Raw genomic sequence first — 19874 nt, forward strand, 5'->3', positions numbered from 1 at the left:
CACAACGGACCTACTGAGGCTGTAATTTGAAGTAGAAGGGCTGATGGAAGGGGAGAAGAACTTCTCAACCCTTTACCTTTGACCCATTTTCCTGCTAAAAATCACCCTTGCTGAAGCTGCTTTTTAGTAGAAATGGACAAATCTGTCAGTTTCATTTCCAATTTTTTCTAATCTTAAATTGAGTTCCCCACATTTCTGCATTAGTTTGTGAATTTCTTTCAAGTCCTCATGAAAACCTGTCAAATGTTATGCTAGTATCTCCTAACATACGTGTATGTATGCAATTTTGCCTGTTACACATATTTTTGCAAGCTATTTCCCCTAATATAATGCATTTTCTCTTATTCTCACTAATATATGCATTTTATGTGCACTTTCCCCCAATATATGTATTTTGTACACATTCTTTGATTGGAGAACTGCATCACAAATTTTGGGGAAGTGCAAATTTCAAAGCATAGCTGTGTTTTCGTTTGCATATTGTTTCAGAAAGTGTGAATTAGTAGGTTCACATTAAAATCTGAACTAAACTAAATTTCTCACTCATCCCTATTTTTAGTTATATCTTTCCAATATGACTAAAAGCAGCAGGCGGGGGGGGGAGTGAGGTAGAAGAGGAGAATTTTCAGCAAATAGCATTAGGGGAAAGGGTTGGGGAAACCTTCACTCCATGCCCACCTTTTGCTTTCAAGTGGGTCTGATGCAAAAGAGTGTATACAGTCTAAAAACAAGAAAAAGTATTGTTATAGCATTGGGTGGTGTTGGTATGGATGATGTCTGAGGGTATCCTCCAAGCTTTTAATCCTGCATCTGAAAGCTTAGATCAACAGTGCAAGAAACCTGCTCTACTGGTCACACTAGTTCCTTTCATAAGTTAATAGTTCTGGCCAAGTCAATCTGTGAGTTAATGGGTCTACTGAGTGGCCGATCTACATGCCAAAGGATGTGGTCCAGAGGAAACCTGTTGCTATAGGAACTCTGGCAGGAGAATGATCTCCCCATTACTCCCCCCCCCCATCCTGGGTCCAGGAGGTGGTCTGTGTAAGTTAGTCTGAGGTGAAGCTGAAAGATGGAAAGAGCCAGAGAAGCTTGCCTCGTTCTCTATGCTGAACCCCAAGCCATAGCTTTGAGGAGTTTCCTAGAAGCCTAATAGGGAAGTAAGATCTGTTGGAATGTTAATGCTGAGAACCCCTTCATCTTATGCTCAGGTTGTATACATGTGTAAATAAACCATATATCATAAAGACACCACAGTCTCCATTGACCTTCATTCCAAGGAAACCAAACCCTGGGTATGTGCAGGAACCCCTGAAAGTCTTGCACTGCTTGTAGATTGGGGTGTGTGCAATAGTATGCTTTCTTCAGAAGTATTGCTTTACTCTTAGGCATATCTTGGTGAATTCAGTTGCTTAATCAGTTAAATTGACTCACTCATACAATCAATTCATTCAGTCTGATGGCAGCCCTAGAATTAAGCAGGGACAAGTCCAATTACAACAGAATGCAAGAGAGTACTGTACAAGGAACCGTAAAGGGCCTCAGTGTTAAAGCATCCAATGTGCCTTAAATCTTCCAGCATGACTCCTACTCACTCTTTGCTCAGAGTGTAGTTCACCCTCTGGGGCAGCGGCAGCTGGTGGTTCCATGTCAGTGGACAGTGGAATCCACTCCCAGTTTTAGTCTGAACTTTCAAGGAGCTGTGTGAGCACATTGGACAGCTCCTTCAAAGTTCAGACTAAAACATGGAGGGGATTCCACTGCCCCACTGACTTGGAGCCACCAGCCACCACTGCTCATCACCTTTGCAACAGTTACTTCAAGGAGATAACATATCACACTTAGAGTCAGGTTTTTTTAGACATTTAGATAGTGTATTACCAAGCTTGCAAGGAGTTAAAAAGTACAACATTCAGAAATATAAAAAAGTCTCTCTATGCATCTCCTGTTACTGTACAGTGGCAAGAATGTGAATTCAAAAGAGGGCGCATTCAGCCCCAATCAATTTTGCATTGACATGCACAAAAAGAGTCAAAAAAACCGTTTCCGTCTTTCTTGTGACTGGCTCACGATAAGACAGGCTAATACAAATATAGAGATAGCTAGATTAAAGTATAGGTAGGAGACTTAGGTTACCTTGGCTGTACAGAAATGCCTCAGGAAAAAAGGTTTGTCTAAATCCACTTAGGTGTAGAGCAAGAAAAAGGGACTCCCAAGAGAAGCAGGCTTGCAAAAAGAAAAAGTTACTTTCTAGGTGTTTTATGTTTTTTAAATGTAACCTATTTAAAGAAAAGTGTTTGGGTGGGGGAAGCACAGGCATCCTGTAGCAAAATGAGGATTTGGGGATTGTTGTTTTTAAAGGACATGGTGTCAGGATCAACAACTATTTTCTATCATAGAGGGCAATCCTAAGCATGTTTACTTGAAAAGTGAACCCCACTAAATTCTGTAGGGTTTGCCGTCTAGTAAACGTTCTTAGGAGGACTTTCCAAAAATGATTTGTTATAAAGAAAATCCAAAAGGGAGGAGGGCAGGTTGCTGAGGTGAAAAACCAATGTGCAAATCTCTCGTCAGCAGGGGTCTAGCGGTCTCGCCGACATTATAAGACAATCAAGTAAAGGGTTAGCCACCACTGCTAACGTCTCCATTTCACCTCCTTTTCCATTTTTTTTTCCTGAGCAGCCCTGTGCGACACTATACAAGGTTTAACGGCATTTCGTTTCTTCTTAGCCACACATTCAGGCAACAGTTTGTCTTGAACACATACGGCACTAAACTTTACAGATTCACCCCGGATTGCGGTGATGCTTTACAAAAACAATCAACAAAAGTTGTTCTCCTCGCACCTCAGGTTTGTGTGTGGTCAAAATACATTCATGGGATGAATCTCCATTCGAAGTGAAAGTGCTTGTTTGAAGCCCTTGGTGGGAAACTTTCATGTGTATCTCAAGGACAAGACCAAGCCCTCCCCTGGGATCAGTGATGATTCACCTAAGAGAAATACACTGGAGGAGGATCTCAGGGCACATTTGGACCGGTCAACAGTTTTGCTTTGTTACACTGACATTCATTCTGTTGATCTAGTACTGAGCAAATGGTACATTCACGCCTCTGCAGCAATTGCCAGCAGTTAAAGATGGACTGTGTGGCCCATTTCATTGTGACTGGCGGTCAATCATAGGTCGGTTCCGTCTTGTTTTGTGCAGGTTTAAAAAAAAAACACATGGAAAGTTTACATTTAAATGGTTCACATTATTGTAGGCATTACTGTATGTGTCCCCCCAAGATAAGACATTTTTCAATGCTTTTCAGTGCGCTTTCCCACAAAATATTACATTTTAAGTGTATTAACTATGTATTTTTGTGCGCACAGTTTTGTCCATCAAAACTGCTCTATAAAAATGTGTCGATCCGATCAGGAGTTGCGCTCTGCTCTGCCAGCAAGTTCAGGAGCTTCAAATCGGGTTGGTCTGCTTCGAAAAGTGGATCGGACAAATTCCCTCACCATCCTTCCCAGCGGTTCCGTATCCCATTGGTTTTCCCTGTTTGGTACTGCTGCTGTTGATAGTCCTTGCCGCTTGGGAGAGTTTTAGGTGAAAAAATACAAAAAAGAGGTCTGATGGCAGGGAGCAGTTATGAGAAAGTTTGGCCGAAGCTGTGCCTTGACTGTCAAAAGCTACCAGTACCTTTGCAAAAAAATCCCTTTTCAAAGCTGAGTTTAAAAGAACACACACATATCCCCATGTAGGAATATAGGAAGGTGTCTTAAACAGAGTCAGAGCATTGGGCCATCTAGCTCAGTACCGTCTACACTGACTGGCAGTGGCTCTCCAAGATTTTAGGCAGGGTACATTTCTATTCCTACCTGGAATTGCAGGGGAATCGGACCTGGGCCCTTCTGCATGTAAAGCAGATACCCTGCCACTAAGCCACGAAAAGTGGCTGTGGAGCCACACTGTTATTTCACCATGTCAAATTCAAATGGATTCTCTGATGGATCAAAGGAAAAAAGTAACGCAGAACTACCTGTGATAAAAGGGGATCAAGCCTAAAGCTGAAACAAAATTGCACACAAAATTTTCAGAATTTGTATGGCAGTTTTTGAATTTTCAAAGGAAAAAAAAGCTTTCAAAGTTGGCTTGGAGGGATACATTAAAAACAACAACAAAAAGTGCAATTCTATACAAGTCTACTCAGAAAAAAGCCCCACTGAATTCATCAGGACTAACTCCCAGCAGGTAAGTTTGCACAGGATTGCATCCTGAGTCTGTCTGATGAATGTTTAAGTCTATAAGGTTCAGTATTCACTTGGCAAACCCCAAAGTTGTACAGTTCTCCCTCTCCCCTAAATCTAGCAGTATCCAGACTTAGGAATTTGAATACATTCACTCCCCACCGCCACCAAAGCAGACTGAAGACAGGAGAATTCCACCCACCCTCCTCCATCAATTAATTGCTAGTGTCAACCCTCTTTGGAGAATGAAACCACAGGAGGCACCCACACTGGAAGTGGATTCTGCCACCAGGACTTGACTGAAAAAGAGGTGGCAGCATTGTAGGTATCAGGTCCTGGCCTTGTGACACCTGTTCTGAAAAACTGTAAAGAATCCAAGTTGTTAGGGCTTACAATCATTGGTACTTCAGCACATTCCTGAGTTTTGCTTGAAGGACTAGGGCAGTCCCCCGACACCTTTTTTAGGACCCAGGGGCACATTTGGAAAGCTAAGAAAACTCTTGTGATCACCATTTCATACCCATTTCACACAGAAAAAGTGGTGATGCTCAAATGAAACACACACACACATCCCCCAAACACACAAAAACACAGACAAAAAAGGTAGACCACACCCTTCCCCCAAAAGCAACCTCTCACCAAACCAAAAATGATGAATTAAAAAAAAATTGGGAGGGGCAGAAGACCTTGGTGGGCACCAAGCTACATGTCTGATGGGGCCACGGTGCCCACAAGCACCACATTGCGACCTCAGAACTAGGGACAGAAATTTCTCAAATAAGACCACAAACCGTACCACCTCCCCATTTCTCCTCTCTGACACAAGTTCTGTTTGCCTGATTTGAAAAGGGAAATGTCAATCAAGCTACATTGGGGAGTAGTCCCCTTGGTGAGAAGATACCAAGGCCACATTCACACTATACAGATGCCAAAGGGGAGGTGGAATTAATGGGACAAGGATGCTGGTGATTATTTTTTTTGGTGTTTTTTTTTAAAAAAACACTACCCAGGATTAAACCTGACACATTTTTTAAAATACTTTTGCTATACAGTAGTGGGGGTCATTTTTTAAATTAAATGGAGCATGGCAGAGATGCTAGGAGCAAAACCGGCCCTTTCCCATGCCTTACCTCCCTGCGCTCTGCTGATTTAAGGCTTTCTCTCCTATGTCTGGGCTCTGATACTGAAAGAGTGCTGGCTTGTTTTGTTTTTTCGAGTGGGGAGTTTTAAATAGGGATGGGTGGATCTGTTTCAGTTTCTCATTTTTCCAATTTTAAATTCAGTTCTCCACATTTCCACATCAGTTTGATCCTTTCTTTTTTTTTAAGTTCACATATTACTCCTAATATATACATTTGTGTTTGCAATTTTGGCCAATCCAGTTGATGTATCTTTTGTACATGGCTGAAGCACTGCATAATTCAGACAAGTGCAAATTCCGAAAGATGGCTGTGTTTGTGTATGCAAATTGAATTTAATTTCATCTCCACCTCTAGTTTCAAAACAGTAGAGTACATGGAGGGAAGGTGGGGGGGAGTCACTCCTATCCCCCTCCATCACTATTTTACAGCTAAACTGGCAGATTCATGCTTAACAAACAGGTGCATATCTGGTTTGGCCCTTTTAAGGATTCTATCAATTGCACCCAGCAAGTACACAGATTGGTCCTACATACAGAAATGCTGGACCCTGAGAAATTCTGCTCAGCAAAAAAAGAAGAAGCGAGGCTTAAAGGAATGCAAACCCAATGAAATCTCCCAAATCTGGGGATGGAGTTAAGCCTTATTTCCGTGGGTCAAAAGGAGGTGGCCTCCCTGTGGCTATAGAAGAAATATAATCAATTATGCAAAATTAAGCAACCACACAGCACTTCTGTATGTGCTTCAGGGTTGTAGTCATCCAGGGTTGCAGGGGATCGTAGACCCCTTACATCATGAAAGGAAAGTGTATTAGCCACTGAAGAGTCCTTGTCCTTTCATGCTGATTGGAGCCAGTCACACTGAAAGGAGGTGAGTCAGCCAGAGAAGACTCTTCCCAGTAGCTAACACACAGCCTCTCCTTTCATGCTGATTTGCTCCTAGGGACGTCTGTTGTAGTGGAGTGTGGACTCGGAGATGACACAGAGAGCACGAGAGATGAGGGAAAGTGGAAGTGACTGTGAGACTATCATGAAGGAACCCTTTAACATCTGAATTTGCCACTACACCACTGATGTTCTTTTGAAAAAACTGTATATTTATCCTGCTGTTACATGAGACTCCCAATGGTCTCCATCTAAGAGACTGATGGGTCCCACACTTGCTTACTTTCATCAGCATCAGAATTGAGACTCTTGAGGGTAGTAGTGCACTTTTTGCATCATTCAGACAGGCAGCTTTGATCAGTGCAGGATTTTTATTTTGTTTAATTTTGTTAATTTTCTAACAATGGAAACACACCGTCCTCTACATAGTCTTTTCACCCTCCTTACAACTGTCTTCCTTATACCCCCCTTTTGAGGGCAAGCTTTCACCAGATCCACTTCTTCTGGAGAAGGGGAGTTGTCTGCAGTGTTTGCTACCTGCCAGATTCGACCCAACTGAAATCCCAGTTGGTGCCACAGGAGAGGGGAGGAAGAACATTCAGCTATGTTAATGGGACCCCTGAAGAAGGGGTTGCCTTCCTCCGCACAAGCACCCGCCCACATTTTATATATTTCCAGCAACAGCAAAAGCAGAACGAAAAGGGGGGGGGGAACTCACAATCAATGAAGCGTGGACATTTTTATGATATATTTTTCTTGAACGTCTGAGCTGGGACATTAATTACAGCCCTAACTATGCAAATCCATGGCAACAGATGGAGGAATGTGTAATTAAAGCCAAACTAGCAGTGGCAGCAACCAGAGCCAAGCACATTTGCAAGCAAATTCCAGCTCATCCAAGCAGAAGGGGCAGGTAACACCTCCCGGGAGACAAAAGGCGTATTAATAGAAAGAAGCCTTGCTGTTTCTTAGGATGACACGGATGGTGAAGTGCTTCATGCAGGAAAGAAAGAGACTTTGCAGAGGAAGAGGAAAGGCCTGAGCAGTTGCTAGCTTTGATTTTGGACTGCACACATACAGAGGAAGCAGCAGCCAGAAAAGATAAAAAAAACCCATAAGAACCCTGAAACATCTCATGGCAACACAGAAGTAGATTCAGTTATAGGTCACTCATTAATCTTCCATATCATAAGAAACCATCAGTCTTCCAATGTTATTGCTCATGTCAGGCCTGCGTGAGATCAAAGCTTTTTTCATTTTTTGGTTTCCAGCCGCAAATGACTGAATGCACTCCGGCTAGCAGAACTGGGGGGAACAATTGTCCACACATGTGAATCTATTGCTTGACTTCTCACAACTGAATGTGTGGATTGCTGTTTGTGTTGTTGGGTCTGTTTGCACATGATGATAAGCCAGACTTTGCCTTAGTTTACTCACCTGATTATTGTGGTTTGCTCCGCCCCCCGTCATGAGCAGGATAAACATACCAGAAAGCCTAGTCTTCCCATTACATCTCAACCAGTAATTGTGGTTTGTTTTTCTCTGACAAGCCATGATCTTAAGCCATGGTTAGTTGACTCTCTGATCATGTTAGGGAGCAACAAACCATAACCTTTGGTTCAGATGCAACTGGAAGTCAAGGCTTCCTGGTTTGTTATCCTGCTCATGCCAGGGAAGGAATTAAGCAGAAGCAATCAGGCAGTGTGCACTAGTGTTCACAATAGATAGCGTTCTTTGTTTTTAAAGATTGTTTTATTATGTTCATAATGTTGAAAAGTTGTTTTTGCTTATTATATTTGTTATGTCACTGTTTTATTATTTTTTGTTATTAGGAAATTGTTCTTGCAATTGTTTTTGAGATGTATTTTTGTCCAGCTTGCTGTAAGCCGCCTTGAGCACATTTTTATGTGGAAAGGCGGCATACAAATAAAATGATGAATGAATGAATGAATAGACCACAACAAGCCAGAAAGTCTTATGTGTGAATATGGCCAGTTTGTCTGAGGCCAGTTGAAGTTTCTACCTGTAGTGGCTCCTTTATACCTGCAAAATATCATCTGAGGTTGCAGTCATCAAGTAGTGGGCATGGATGCATCACCAGGCCATGCCACCATATGGATGAGAACCTATATAAAAAATTAACGTGGATCCAGTAGTCTGAAGAGGAGCTGATATATTCAGTGATTCTCCTTAAACAAGGGAAGAAGGAAAACCAGAGAGCATACAGGCAAGGTTCGATTAGACTTCAAGACCTGGGAAGATGTGTGAGCAATTAACTGACCGGTGAGACTGCACAGCTAAGCAAAACTATCATGAACTGTCAACGTAAAGAACTAACTGGGCCAATCCAAACTAGCTGCCATCTTTGATGCAGAGACAAAGCAACACAGTTGAAGGGGCTTTTGCAAGGGTTTTACTCAAAAAGTTGCATCGCATTCTTAACAAGACAAAAGTTTGAGAAATATAGAGGAGATGAATATAGAAGAAACAGCCATGCAACGGTTACGCAATTGGCTGGAAAGCAACTGATGCTCAGCACTGCCCAAACTGCAGTTGGAAAGGGCAACCATCTAGGTTAGGTCCAACCAGAAATTGGTCATTTAGGGAGTCTTCAAAATGCAGTGCAGCAGAAATGATACTCTCATGCTGTATACTACAGATGCTACATGAATGGTTGTAACTCCTGCTTCACATGCGTACGTTCATGGATTGCTGAAGTATGTTGATACTTCTAAGATGCCCCGTAGGTATGATCTGCTCCTGCTTTGGTAGGGGAATTCCTTTTCGCTGCTCTCTTGGCTCACGCTCATATTTTCTTCACAACATTTCAAAGTGAACATCTTTCAACTGGGTGTGAGAACTAAATCTCTTAAAAGCCACACAGTATGCTGCAGAATAAGGAAGGAAATAGGCAAGTTCAGACTCCGGCATCTCCAGGTAAGGTTGGGAGAGACTCCTGCTGGGAGAGACCCTGCCACTCGGTGTAGAAAATATTGAGCTAGGTGGACTGATGGTCTTACATAGCATAAGGCAGCTTCCTATGTTCCTTAAGAAGGAAGGTCAAGAAGAAAAATTGGGGAGAAGACCTGGGCTAGAGCAAGGCCAACTAGGTCGGCCAACCTTCCAGGGAATGTGCAATACGGTGACTTCTATTGGCCTACAGCCATGCATTTTATTCCTTATTTTCTGGTTGGTTGGTTACCTTCTGACTGATTGATCACCATGGGGGATTAGCTTTCTTCAAGATCCATATTCCTGGTAAATTTCAGAAAACAATGATGATCACGTATAGCAAAAAAGCCAAAGGGAATTGTCCGTTGAGATGCTAACAACACTTCTTTTGTCTTCCACGTATCACTTTTGAATGCTGTTGATGTGATTAAAAATAAGTGGGGTAAGGGATGCATTTTGGAGGGGGGGAAATCAATCAATCAAAAATCAATGATGGCTGCACTCTGCCACAATAGTCAGATGCTTCGGAAAATCAGTTGCCAGTAGCTGCAAGACGGTAGAGTGCTCATGCACTCAGGTCCTGCTTGTGGGCTTCCCATGGGCATCTGGTTGGCCAGGAGAGCTGGACTAGATGGGCCACTGACCTGACCCAGCAGGCTCTTCTTATGTTCTTAATGCACATTCCCGTTCATAGCATAAAGGACGAAAAGGCAAGTTGTGCAAAATCCAAGAGTTGTTTTGGAGAGAAGATGCAAAACAACTTCCTAGGCCACATTTTTGGATCACATTTATTTTCAGAAAATGCATTTGACTCATTGTCCCCTCTCTGATCAGCTTTGCAGCAGCCTGGCACGTCTCCAGCAGGGTAGGTATGGAGTTCTTGAGCACAGGTGCCTCAACAAAGAGATGAAAGCCCAGTCTTGAGATAATTAATATGGGCTGAAAGAGCAAACGCTAGGAGGGAGCCATAGTGAGCTTATCTTCCTGACCAGTTTGAAGGAAAAGGGCCCTAAGTTACTTTCTCGCCTAGAGGGCAGGACAAAGCCAGTATATTTTTCAGGTTCTTGCAAAAAAGGAGTGAGTGAGAGTGAGTGAGTGAGTGAGTGCGTGAGAGAGAGAGAGAGAGAGAGAGAAGGAACATTGCTAAGAGGCCTATCATTTCCTTCCTCTGAAAATGAAGCATCAGTTACTCTTTAGATCTCAAGAACAACTAAGAACCTATGGTGATTTTTCAATGCATGCTTCACCAACAAGACTGGAGTGGCCACAAAAGTGTACACACTTTGGGCTATCATGCCCTTCTTCCACCTCTCCAACAAGACGAGAAAGCAAATGTCTTTGATGCAAGTTGAACCAATAAAAGGAAACCCTTTCTTTCTGTATGACTGCAGCACTTTTCCTTGGAAGCAAACTTATTTCCAAGTCAAATCATAGCCTAAGGCAGGTGTGGGGAACCTTTGGCCCTCCAGAAGTTGCTGAGCTACAAGTCCCATCAGCCCCAGCAAACATGGCCTATGGCCATGGATGATGGGAATTCAGGTTCAGCATATCTGGAGGGCCAAGGGTCACTACACCTGGCCTATGGGACAATTTAAATGCATCTCCCCAAAAAAGGCATATGGCACAGTTCTTCCTGGACTGTTGGTTGTGGAATAGGCTGTTTTAAACCCAATTTTCCTGTATGTAGAAAGCTAGCACATAAGGGAGAAGGCCAAGCTTAAAACCCTGTTTTTTTAGGAGTTTCGTTTGAGTGTGCATGCAATCCTTTGCTTGCAAGTGCACATGGCATCGTCCAAGACTTCATTATGTACTTCTGCACATTTTTTGAATCTGCTTTCAGTGCAATTATTACTCAGCCCCAATTGAATTGAGTACAATTTCTCATTAGGAGACTAGCACTTGAGGGGGTTCCTGAGTTTCCATCCAATATTTAGGGAGAGGGTTCTCCCCTCAGTTTCATAATGATTTAAGAATACAAACACTTTCCAGCCAGAATCATGCTTACTACGCTTCTTTAACCAATATATAGCCACTTATATTACCATGAGATAATTTCATCCTTGCTCCCAAGGACACACACACACTAGTGCATTTGTTGAATGATAAGCAGCAGGACTCCAAGATGGCTAGAACAGTGTCACAGCAAAGCAAGGAAGAACACGTATTCCTTCCTCCCAATCCCTTCTTTAGCATGATTTGCAAGACCAAGAGTTCTGCAAAAGGAGACAAAGCTCTTTCGAGGCACAGCTGATGCTAGCACTAAGCATGTTTTAACCAGTGTTAATGCTAGGGATGGGGGAATATGTCCATTTATGTTTTTAGAAACCCCACAAATGTTCGCATGAAAATTCATCAGCATTGTAGTTTTCTCTTACCATTTTTGCATGAAATTTTGCCTAACATACATTTTTTGCTAAGCAATTTTCCTAATATAATGCATTTTGCACGTTATTTTCACTTACATGCATTTCCATGCACACTTTACCCTAGCATATCCATTTTGCACGCATTAAATGGCAAGTGAATTATATTGCAAAATGCAGAGACGTGTGAATTTCAAAGGAAGGTGGTGTTTTGGTCCATGTATTGTTTTGGAAAGGTGAATGATGTAGGTTCATCTTTAAATGAGACCTTAATTGGATTTGTCCTCCATCCCTATGTATTACACACGCACACAAAAGATACACATACATACAGCCTCAGATAAAGTCAGAGAGAGAAAATTAAGTCCTGCTGCAGTCCAATGTTAGATTGGTGATGCTGAGTTGGAAATGTTAAATTTCATACAACTGTACTCTAGAATACATAAAAAATCTAAACCCTGTTTTTGTTTTTTTACAAAAAGACCCTGTTTCACTTTTTTCATAAGTGGCAAGTTACTGTTGGCTTGTATTAGCTAGCTGCTATAGTTACTACCCTGTTCCATTAGGAGCACTTTTTGGCCATCAGAAAATCAGGCTGCTGATGAGACAAACAAGGAGATTCTCCCCCGGTCCCAGCCAGCCAGGCAGATACTGCATGTGAGCCATGTTTTGGAACACATAATAAAGCTGAATTCAAATGTAGCACTAAGCCAGGGGTAAGGAAGCCTTCTTGGCCCTGGGCAGCAGTCCTTCTTGGGAAACCTTCCAGGACCTGCATGCCAGTGGTGGGCAGGTCAGAAGCAAAAATGGGTGAGCCAGAGGCAAAAATGGGCATTTCAATAAATGTGATATTTATCTTTGTACAGCATGCTACATTCTAGCCACACAAAACGTAGACGTTGTGACACCCACCCACCTCTCCATCTTCTTTTCAGGCAAGCAAGTAGTATTATAATAGTTAAAGGACACAGAAGGCAAGACAGAGAGGTTCCCCACCTCTGCACCAAACCATGGTTTAGTGTTCCAAGAATGAGCCTAGTGTCAGACTCCCATGCTCCACTCTTCCCCTCTGACGCCATTGCGAGATCAGAAGCTTTCACTTTAAATCAACCACCGTTTAGCATGTTGTTCTTAACCTAAACTGTGGTTAATTTTAACTGTAAGTTGCACAAGCCGGCTTTGTAAACTACGGTTGGAAGTTGGCTTGCTTCAACTAACCACAGGTTTAATTAACCACAGTTTATCTGGGTTTGGACAACACAGCAAAACTTCTAAACTCCCCCTCATGGCTATGCCAGAGAAGGCAAAGGGAGCACATGAGCCCAAGGCTTGCTGTGGTTCATCTCATTAAACTATGGTTTGGAATTATATCCAAACCAGACCAGGCTTCCACAAAAGGGCTGTTTATATTTGGAGAAAACTTGTGTTTCTGTGGCTAGTGAGATATGTGGACATTTAAAAAAAGAAGTAAAATGGAAAATGTGTCCTTTAAAAGCTTGCCAGTTGTATACTGAAGACATGTCCATACTATAATCTTAAAGTGGTTTAAACAGCCACTCCCTCTCACCAGGAAACCCTGGGGATTATAATGATGTGAGGGGAAAGCATAGGGATTCTTAGCAAATTACGATGCCCAATATTTCTGGGGGAAACCGTGACAGACCTAATCCTGCCTGGCAACACCTCAGGTCTACAGATGTTTAAAGCAGATCTGTATACTTTACAGACAGAAGACTCTCAGAGCTTGCAAAGCACATATCTACATTATAACTGTTGCAACAAGGGATGGGGAAATCTGTAAATTTTGGTTTCTCTCAGTTTCTCATTTTTCCAGACTTCACTTCTATACACTTCTGAATCAGTTTGCAATAATAATAATATAAAAAGTCCTCATGAAATTTTGTCAGCATTTTAGTGCAGTATTTATCTAACAGATGCAATTTTGCCCGATATGCACCTTTTTGCAAGCACACCCGTGAAAATGAGGAGCCTAAAACTTGGGAGGAGATGGGCCACGGTGTGAGTAGAGTAGGTGAGTAGATGCGACTGACATTGCCCATTAGAGGGAAGTGCAGAAAGTGGGCAGGGTTGTATCAGTCAGTAGAAGCAATAGCTCTCTGGACATTTCTAATGATTGTCTTTGCACCCCAAACCTATCTGCCTTTCTAGTTTTGCTTGCCCCTTGCCCTGTCAGTAGGATCCCGCACCCCAGTTGTGAAACTGGAAAAACCAGAGGCAGCTCGTGAAAAACAGGGAACACAGTTCCCTGCATAGAGAGAGAAATCACAGGGCAGTGGGAGGCGACTTGGGACACTCACTGCAAGGCCATGGAGCTGTGTGAGTAGATGAGAGTCCAGAGAGTGTAAATATCTCCCCTCCCACCCTCCAAAAAGTATTGATCAGCTGTAAAAATGGGGCAGGGGAGGGGAATTCAAGAAGCTGCCACCAGCAAAAGGTGTAAGTTCCAAATCTTAAGCAGCAAAGTGCCCTTCATTATGGGTAGGAAATATGTGGAGGGAAGGGCTGTTATACTGTGATAAGCCCTACTATGTGTGTGTGTGTGGAGGGCAGGCTTTGGCACAAGGCAAGCACATCAGTTACCTCTTTGAATGGTGACAATTCACTCCAATGGGAAAAAGTTAAAGAGGTGCACTTGGGGACACCATTGTGGTGGGTGAAAGATGCTCTGTGCCCCTGGCATCTTCAGGCACTGCGAATTAATGCATACTCCCTTTGTGGTTTCTGTTTCTTGGTCATGCTATATAGTGTGATGAAATGTTTGTAACTGGCTTTTCTCTGTATCGGGGAAGCCATTGGGCACTCCAGATGTTAAGGGGCTCCCACCAGCCCTCCCACCAGCCCTAGCCAGTATGGCCAATGCTCAGGTGTGATGGGAGCTGCAGTCCGATGACATCTGAAGGGCCACAGTTTCCTCATCCCTGCTCTATATAGCTAACCACTTTCGGAGAGATAGCCAGATTAACCTTAGTAACAAAACCAACAGAGGGTCTGGTGGCACCTTAAAGACTAACAGATTTATTGTGGCATAAGCTTTTGTGGACTACAATTCATCAGATGCCTGAAGCATTATCCCTGGTTGGCTGCTCCATACGTATTAGCATAGTAAAGCTAAGAAGAGTTTGGTCATTTCAAATTACTGCTGTTGCGAGGGATCTGTTTTGGTTATGTTGCATACATGTAAGCCAGGGATGGGGAACCTGCAGCCTTCCAGATGTTGTAGGACTACAGCTCCCATCATCCTGAGACACTGCTTATGCTTGCCAGGGCTGATGGGAGTTGGAGTTCAACATCATCTAAATGGGCCCTAGTTACCCACCACTGATTTAATCTTTGCATAGAATTGTCCTGGTCTCTACCCTCTTGAATTCTGGGGTCATGTGGCCCCCATAGTTTACAGTGTCCTCTTCTCCCCTTACTCACATGTATCCCAATGTAGGAAAACACTTTTATGAATCAGAAAAAGTGGGCTCTAGTACATGACAACTTATGCCACAATTCATCAGACAGCGTGTAAGGTGCCCCAAGAGACTGTTAATTCCTTTTCATTACATTACATTAATTACACTTTGAGTCATCTCTTTCACCAAGATGCAAATTTACAAATCCTACAAAATAGAGACACTGTGTGTTATAAACAAGTCTTTTGTCTACTACCATGTTGGGCTTTTTCATCGCAGAACTCTAGGATGCCAAACAGAGCAGTTATCTTTGCATTGTTCAACATTCTGCATTTGCAAAAAACATTCCGCTTCTAAAAATTAAACTGATCAGGAATTATATTTTGATTATTCTGCAATGTGTATTACATTAGACTTCATAGGCAGCAAGTAGTTTTTAGGATTTGGGAGGGGCAGGGATGGCAAGCTTCAGCTTGAAGGCACAGATGTTAGCAGGGTGCCCCAAATATGTGGTTATGGCGGAAAGGGAGTTCCCCTTGCCCTGTGAAATGGGGCAGGGTATACAAGGCTTCAGCTCCTGTGGGCCTCAAGGATAAAATACCCTGTTCAGAACATTTCTAGGGATGCAGCTTCCATTAACTCAAAGCACTGCAATTTTAGGAACATCTGGAAGAAAACTTTGTGAAAGTGAAGAATCCTGCCATGATAGCTGTTCCAGACATTATTCAGACCCAATGCCTTGCATTCTTCCTTTAAATAAGATTGTTCCCACCAGTAACTCCTGAACAGGTACAGTTTAAGCATAGGCCCACTATTCAAGATGGCACCCAACAAGCAGCCTATCATTCTAAGTCTTGTGTCTGCAAAAAAAAACCCAATTGCACAGAGGCCATTGTTTGTAGGACAAAGCCCTAAAGACACAGCAACAGCAACAATGCCATCTGCTTTGATTCAGTGGCATCTGGTAGCTCCATGTCAGTGGGGCAGTGGAATTCACTCTGGGTTTTAGTCCAAACTTTCAAGGAGCTGTCCAAGGTGTTGAAGCCACCATTACTTTGATTCCCTTTTAGACTGGGAAGAGAAGCAGATTGGTAGACTTGTGAGGACTTCTAGCCAGATAATAGAGTTTTGGCACCAAGGATTTGGCAGGGCTAGAAAAATATTCCAGAGCTACAATGCCTAAAGTTCCCTGGGAAGAGGGATTGATCATGAAACCACTCTGGGAATTGTAGCTCTGCAAGTGGAATAGGGGTCTCCTATGGTAACAACTCTCATTATCCTTAACAAACTGCATTTCCCAGGATGCTATAGAGGAATGCCATGACTTAAAGTGGTATGACAGTGCTTTAAATGTATAGTGCAGATGGAGCTTTAGATGAGCATCAGGCACCGTCTTGAATAATGATCGTCATTCTTTCGCTTGAACAGCACCTGTCCTCATCTTCCTAAGAGACCCGCTTGCCACTTCTATCCACCCCCCAGAAGGTTTGGAATCAAAGCTGCAAATGATAAATTCAGATTATGAGGAAGGAATTGAAAAAAGAAGCCACAACAGCCATATACTGAATCCTACAAGCACTGAAAGTACCCATGCCAAAGAAACTCTGAACAGTTCCAAGCTAGCTTCACTGCAGAGAAGAAATCGGAACAGGAGGACTTCCCCAGCCCCCAAAATGTGTACACATGGAAAAGAAGAGGATGATCAAAAGAGAGAGAAGGTATTCTGCTCCTCATGCAATTAAAGAAGGTGCCTAAGTCTGACACCAGCCTGTGATAGCCCTGCCTAGCAAAATCCTTCCCGTTGCAGGTCCGTCTTCCAACATGGCAACAGAAATAAAGTTTCCTCCCTTAAGAGTAAAGATGTGCAACTGATTCCAGTGGGGATGGGTGTGCTCTACATTTAAGACACTTTTCTTGATTATGGAGTACCCCCCCCCATAAAAAACAGGAAAAGATGTTTGGCCACTGCCAGAAAATCAACAAAGATGTTAGAAAAGGAAAGAAAAAAAAAGAAACCATGGGGAGTGGCCTCACCCTGACCATTCGCCAAGCCAGCGTCCCCAGGAGATGGACTGGGGCGTAGCATGAAAAGACAAAGCTTTCTCAAGATATACTCATGGCTGGGCTTTGGGGCCCTGGATTGTCCCATCCACAGCAAACTCAGTCATGACCCTCCGGGCCAAGGGGTTGGTGGTCTTGAGAAGTTCCGCCGCGGATGTGCGGATGCCTGAAGCGCCCTTGCCACCTTTCTTCTGAAGGAGAGCCTTAAAGTCTTCGTTCCTGCTGGAGGTTCTTGTAATGCCCGTTGGAGGGCATTCGTTGCTTGGGGACCCTGCTGCGTTCTTTGAATTCTGCCGGTTGCCAAAGGCATCGCTGGATTCCTTCCAACCCAGTAACTTCCGTTTGGACCTAAAACACATACATATCAGAAACCCCTTGAGATTAAGCAGGGCTGGTGCAGGCATAACAATGCAAAATGGTGCACTGGGACCCATCCAGAGGAAACTATGGGAGCTTTGTATGCCATTCTTCAATCTGCCATGGGTGCTTCCAGACAGGCTGCTCCTAGAATAGCCTTTCCCAGCTTGAAGCTCTCTAGATGCTTTGGACTACAACTCCCTTAATTCCTGAGCAGTGGTTCTGCTGGCTGGGACTGATGGGAGCTGTAGTCCAAAACATCTGGAGCGCACCAGGTTTGAGAAGGTTGTCCTAGAGCTACCCAGTCACTGCTTTTCTGTTGTAAGCTGCAAGCAGAATTGTAATTGTCTTTTCACAGTACCAGGGGAATGGTGCTTTTTCTGAAGCACATTCTTCTATGTTCCATCCACACTAATGGACATGACACAGCTCTGTGGGTAGGGAAGAGACAATTCACCTACTTTTTAAATTAAAATTTTTTTTCACCAATCTCTTTTTTTAAAAAAAAAATCAATTATTTAATTTGTGCTGAAGTGCTTATTTCTGTAACTGCTATTTCCCAATTGCTTGCAAAACTTGTGAACAAACGTTTGTAAAAATTAGGAAGTGTGTTAGGGTGAAATGGGTGGGGGGAACTCCTTACTAAAATGCCACATTTTTAAAAAAAAAAACCATTAAAAATTAGCAGTATAACACTTTTTCATTTAAATGTTATTGCTTAAGTATTTTAATATTTTTGCACAGATATTTTAATTTTTAAATAAAAAATATAAATGAAAAAGCATTGTGGGACTAATTAAAAGATTGATTTTTAAAAAACAAAGAAACAGTGATATATTGGCACCCACCCGAAAGGTAATACTGGAGGTTTGCTGCATGACAATAGGTTCACATGCTAAGACATCACTGCATACATCAAAGCCATGCTTATAGGCAAAGACGGAAGAGGAGAGTTAAGAACCATTAACACCTACAGCTGTTCTGCTCTTTTCTAAAAAGTCATACAGAAGAACCACAGGGAAAACACAGGAGGATAACAAGTGGACGATGATCTCATGTAGATGCTGTAAAAAGTGAGTGAATTAAGTGTGACAAGTGAGGTTGTATTCACCCCATCCATGGGCAAAGACGGCTCTGTTTACAGCAGGGTGGGAGGCCCTGTGGCCTAGGCCCTCTAGATGCTGTTGGACTCTAACTTGCACCAGCCTTAGCCGATAAGGCCAATGCTCAGGGATGATGGAAGCTGTGGTCCAGCAACATCTGGCAGGCCAGAAGTTCTACCTTCCTGATTTTACAGGAACTGGCTTTAAACAGGATGCAGCAGTACCGTTAGTAATTCTGGACCTCCAGACTTACGGATGGCTTTCTTTAGATATTAATATGTATTACTTCAAAACATGGGAAGACAGCCCTGACGTATGTGGGGCCCCTCCTGCTCATTATGCCAAGTGGGGCCCTGGACTGCTGCCCCAAAGTCCTGCCCTGATAGTTAGGAGCTTGACTGCTGTCTGAATTATCGGTGAACTGGATGACGGAGCATAGAATCTGAGACATGGCAGAGAATTCAGCTCGTCAAGATTCTCAAGCTTTCATTTGAAAAATGCAAGTCACTGGTCCTTAAGATAAATTACACAGAGTAGCATGAAAACAAACAAGCCTCGCCTGATGAAATCGCATAAAAGTGGAGCAGGAGGTGGGGTCCAAAAAGGCCATGTGAAGTGGTAGTAGTAGTAATAGTAGTAGTAATGTTATTATTTATGAATCACCTCGCACATATGTAATAACAACAGCTAAAAACAGTTAAAAACAGCACAGAAAATAACAGGAAATGAATTTTAAAACAGTCCAAATTGAAATGAGGTGGCACCATCAGAAAAGACCAAGGAGGGAGGCTACAGCAATCTAAAATGGGAAAAGGGTCCTGTCTGCCTGGGGTGGCTGGAAAAAAGAAGAAGCCTACCTGGCACAGGAGTTCAGCTTCCAGGTTCCAGACTAGATCCAAACTGGCAATTACCAACTATTATGAGGTCTCTGGAACATAGGAAGCTGCCTTATATGAGCCAGACTATTGGCCTATCTAGCTCAGTATTGTCTACATTGACTGGTAGCGGCTCTCCAGTTTCAGGCAGGAGTCTTTCTCAGGCCTTCTTGGAGATGTCAGGGGCCACATTCACACTGCTTCTTTATTCCACTATCGTTCCACATTAAAGAGTCATGGCTTCCCCCAAAGAACCCTGGGAAGTGTAGTTTGTGAAGGATGCTGAGAGGCGTGAGCAGACTCCTATTCTCCTCACAGAGCTACAATTTACAGAGTGGTTTAACAGTCAGTCCCTCTTCCCAGAGAACTCTGGGAATTGTAGCTCTATGAAGGGAATAGGGTGTCTCCTAACAGCTCTCAGCACCCTTCGCAAACTACACTTCCCAGGATTCTTTGGGGGAAGCCACGACTATCTAAAGTGGAATAATGG

At 43.0% G+C, this 19874-nt stretch overlaps 1 protein-coding gene across 7 annotated transcripts in view; it reads right to left on the minus strand.

Moving 5' to 3' along the window:
* Positions 1-9673: 9673 nt before the first annotated feature.
* The window catches only part of NHSL2 (NHS like 2), a 100145-nt gene continuing 89944 nt past the window's right edge, over positions 9674-19874 (minus strand). For all 7 annotated transcript variants that reach the window (XM_061598235.1, XM_061598232.1, XM_061598233.1 and 4 more), the window contains one exon: positions 9674-17397. In XM_061598235.1, coding sequence (XP_061454219.1) covers positions 17103-17397 — 295 coding nt within the window. In that variant the 3' untranslated portion in view covers positions 9674-17102. The remainder of the gene's footprint in view (positions 17398-19874) is intronic.

The sequence above is a fragment of the Rhineura floridana genome, chromosome 16, assembly GCF_030035675.1.
Source record: "Rhineura floridana isolate rRhiFlo1 chromosome 16, rRhiFlo1.hap2, whole genome shotgun sequence".
Lineage (NCBI taxonomy): Eukaryota > Metazoa > Chordata > Lepidosauria > Squamata > Rhineuridae > Rhineura > Rhineura floridana.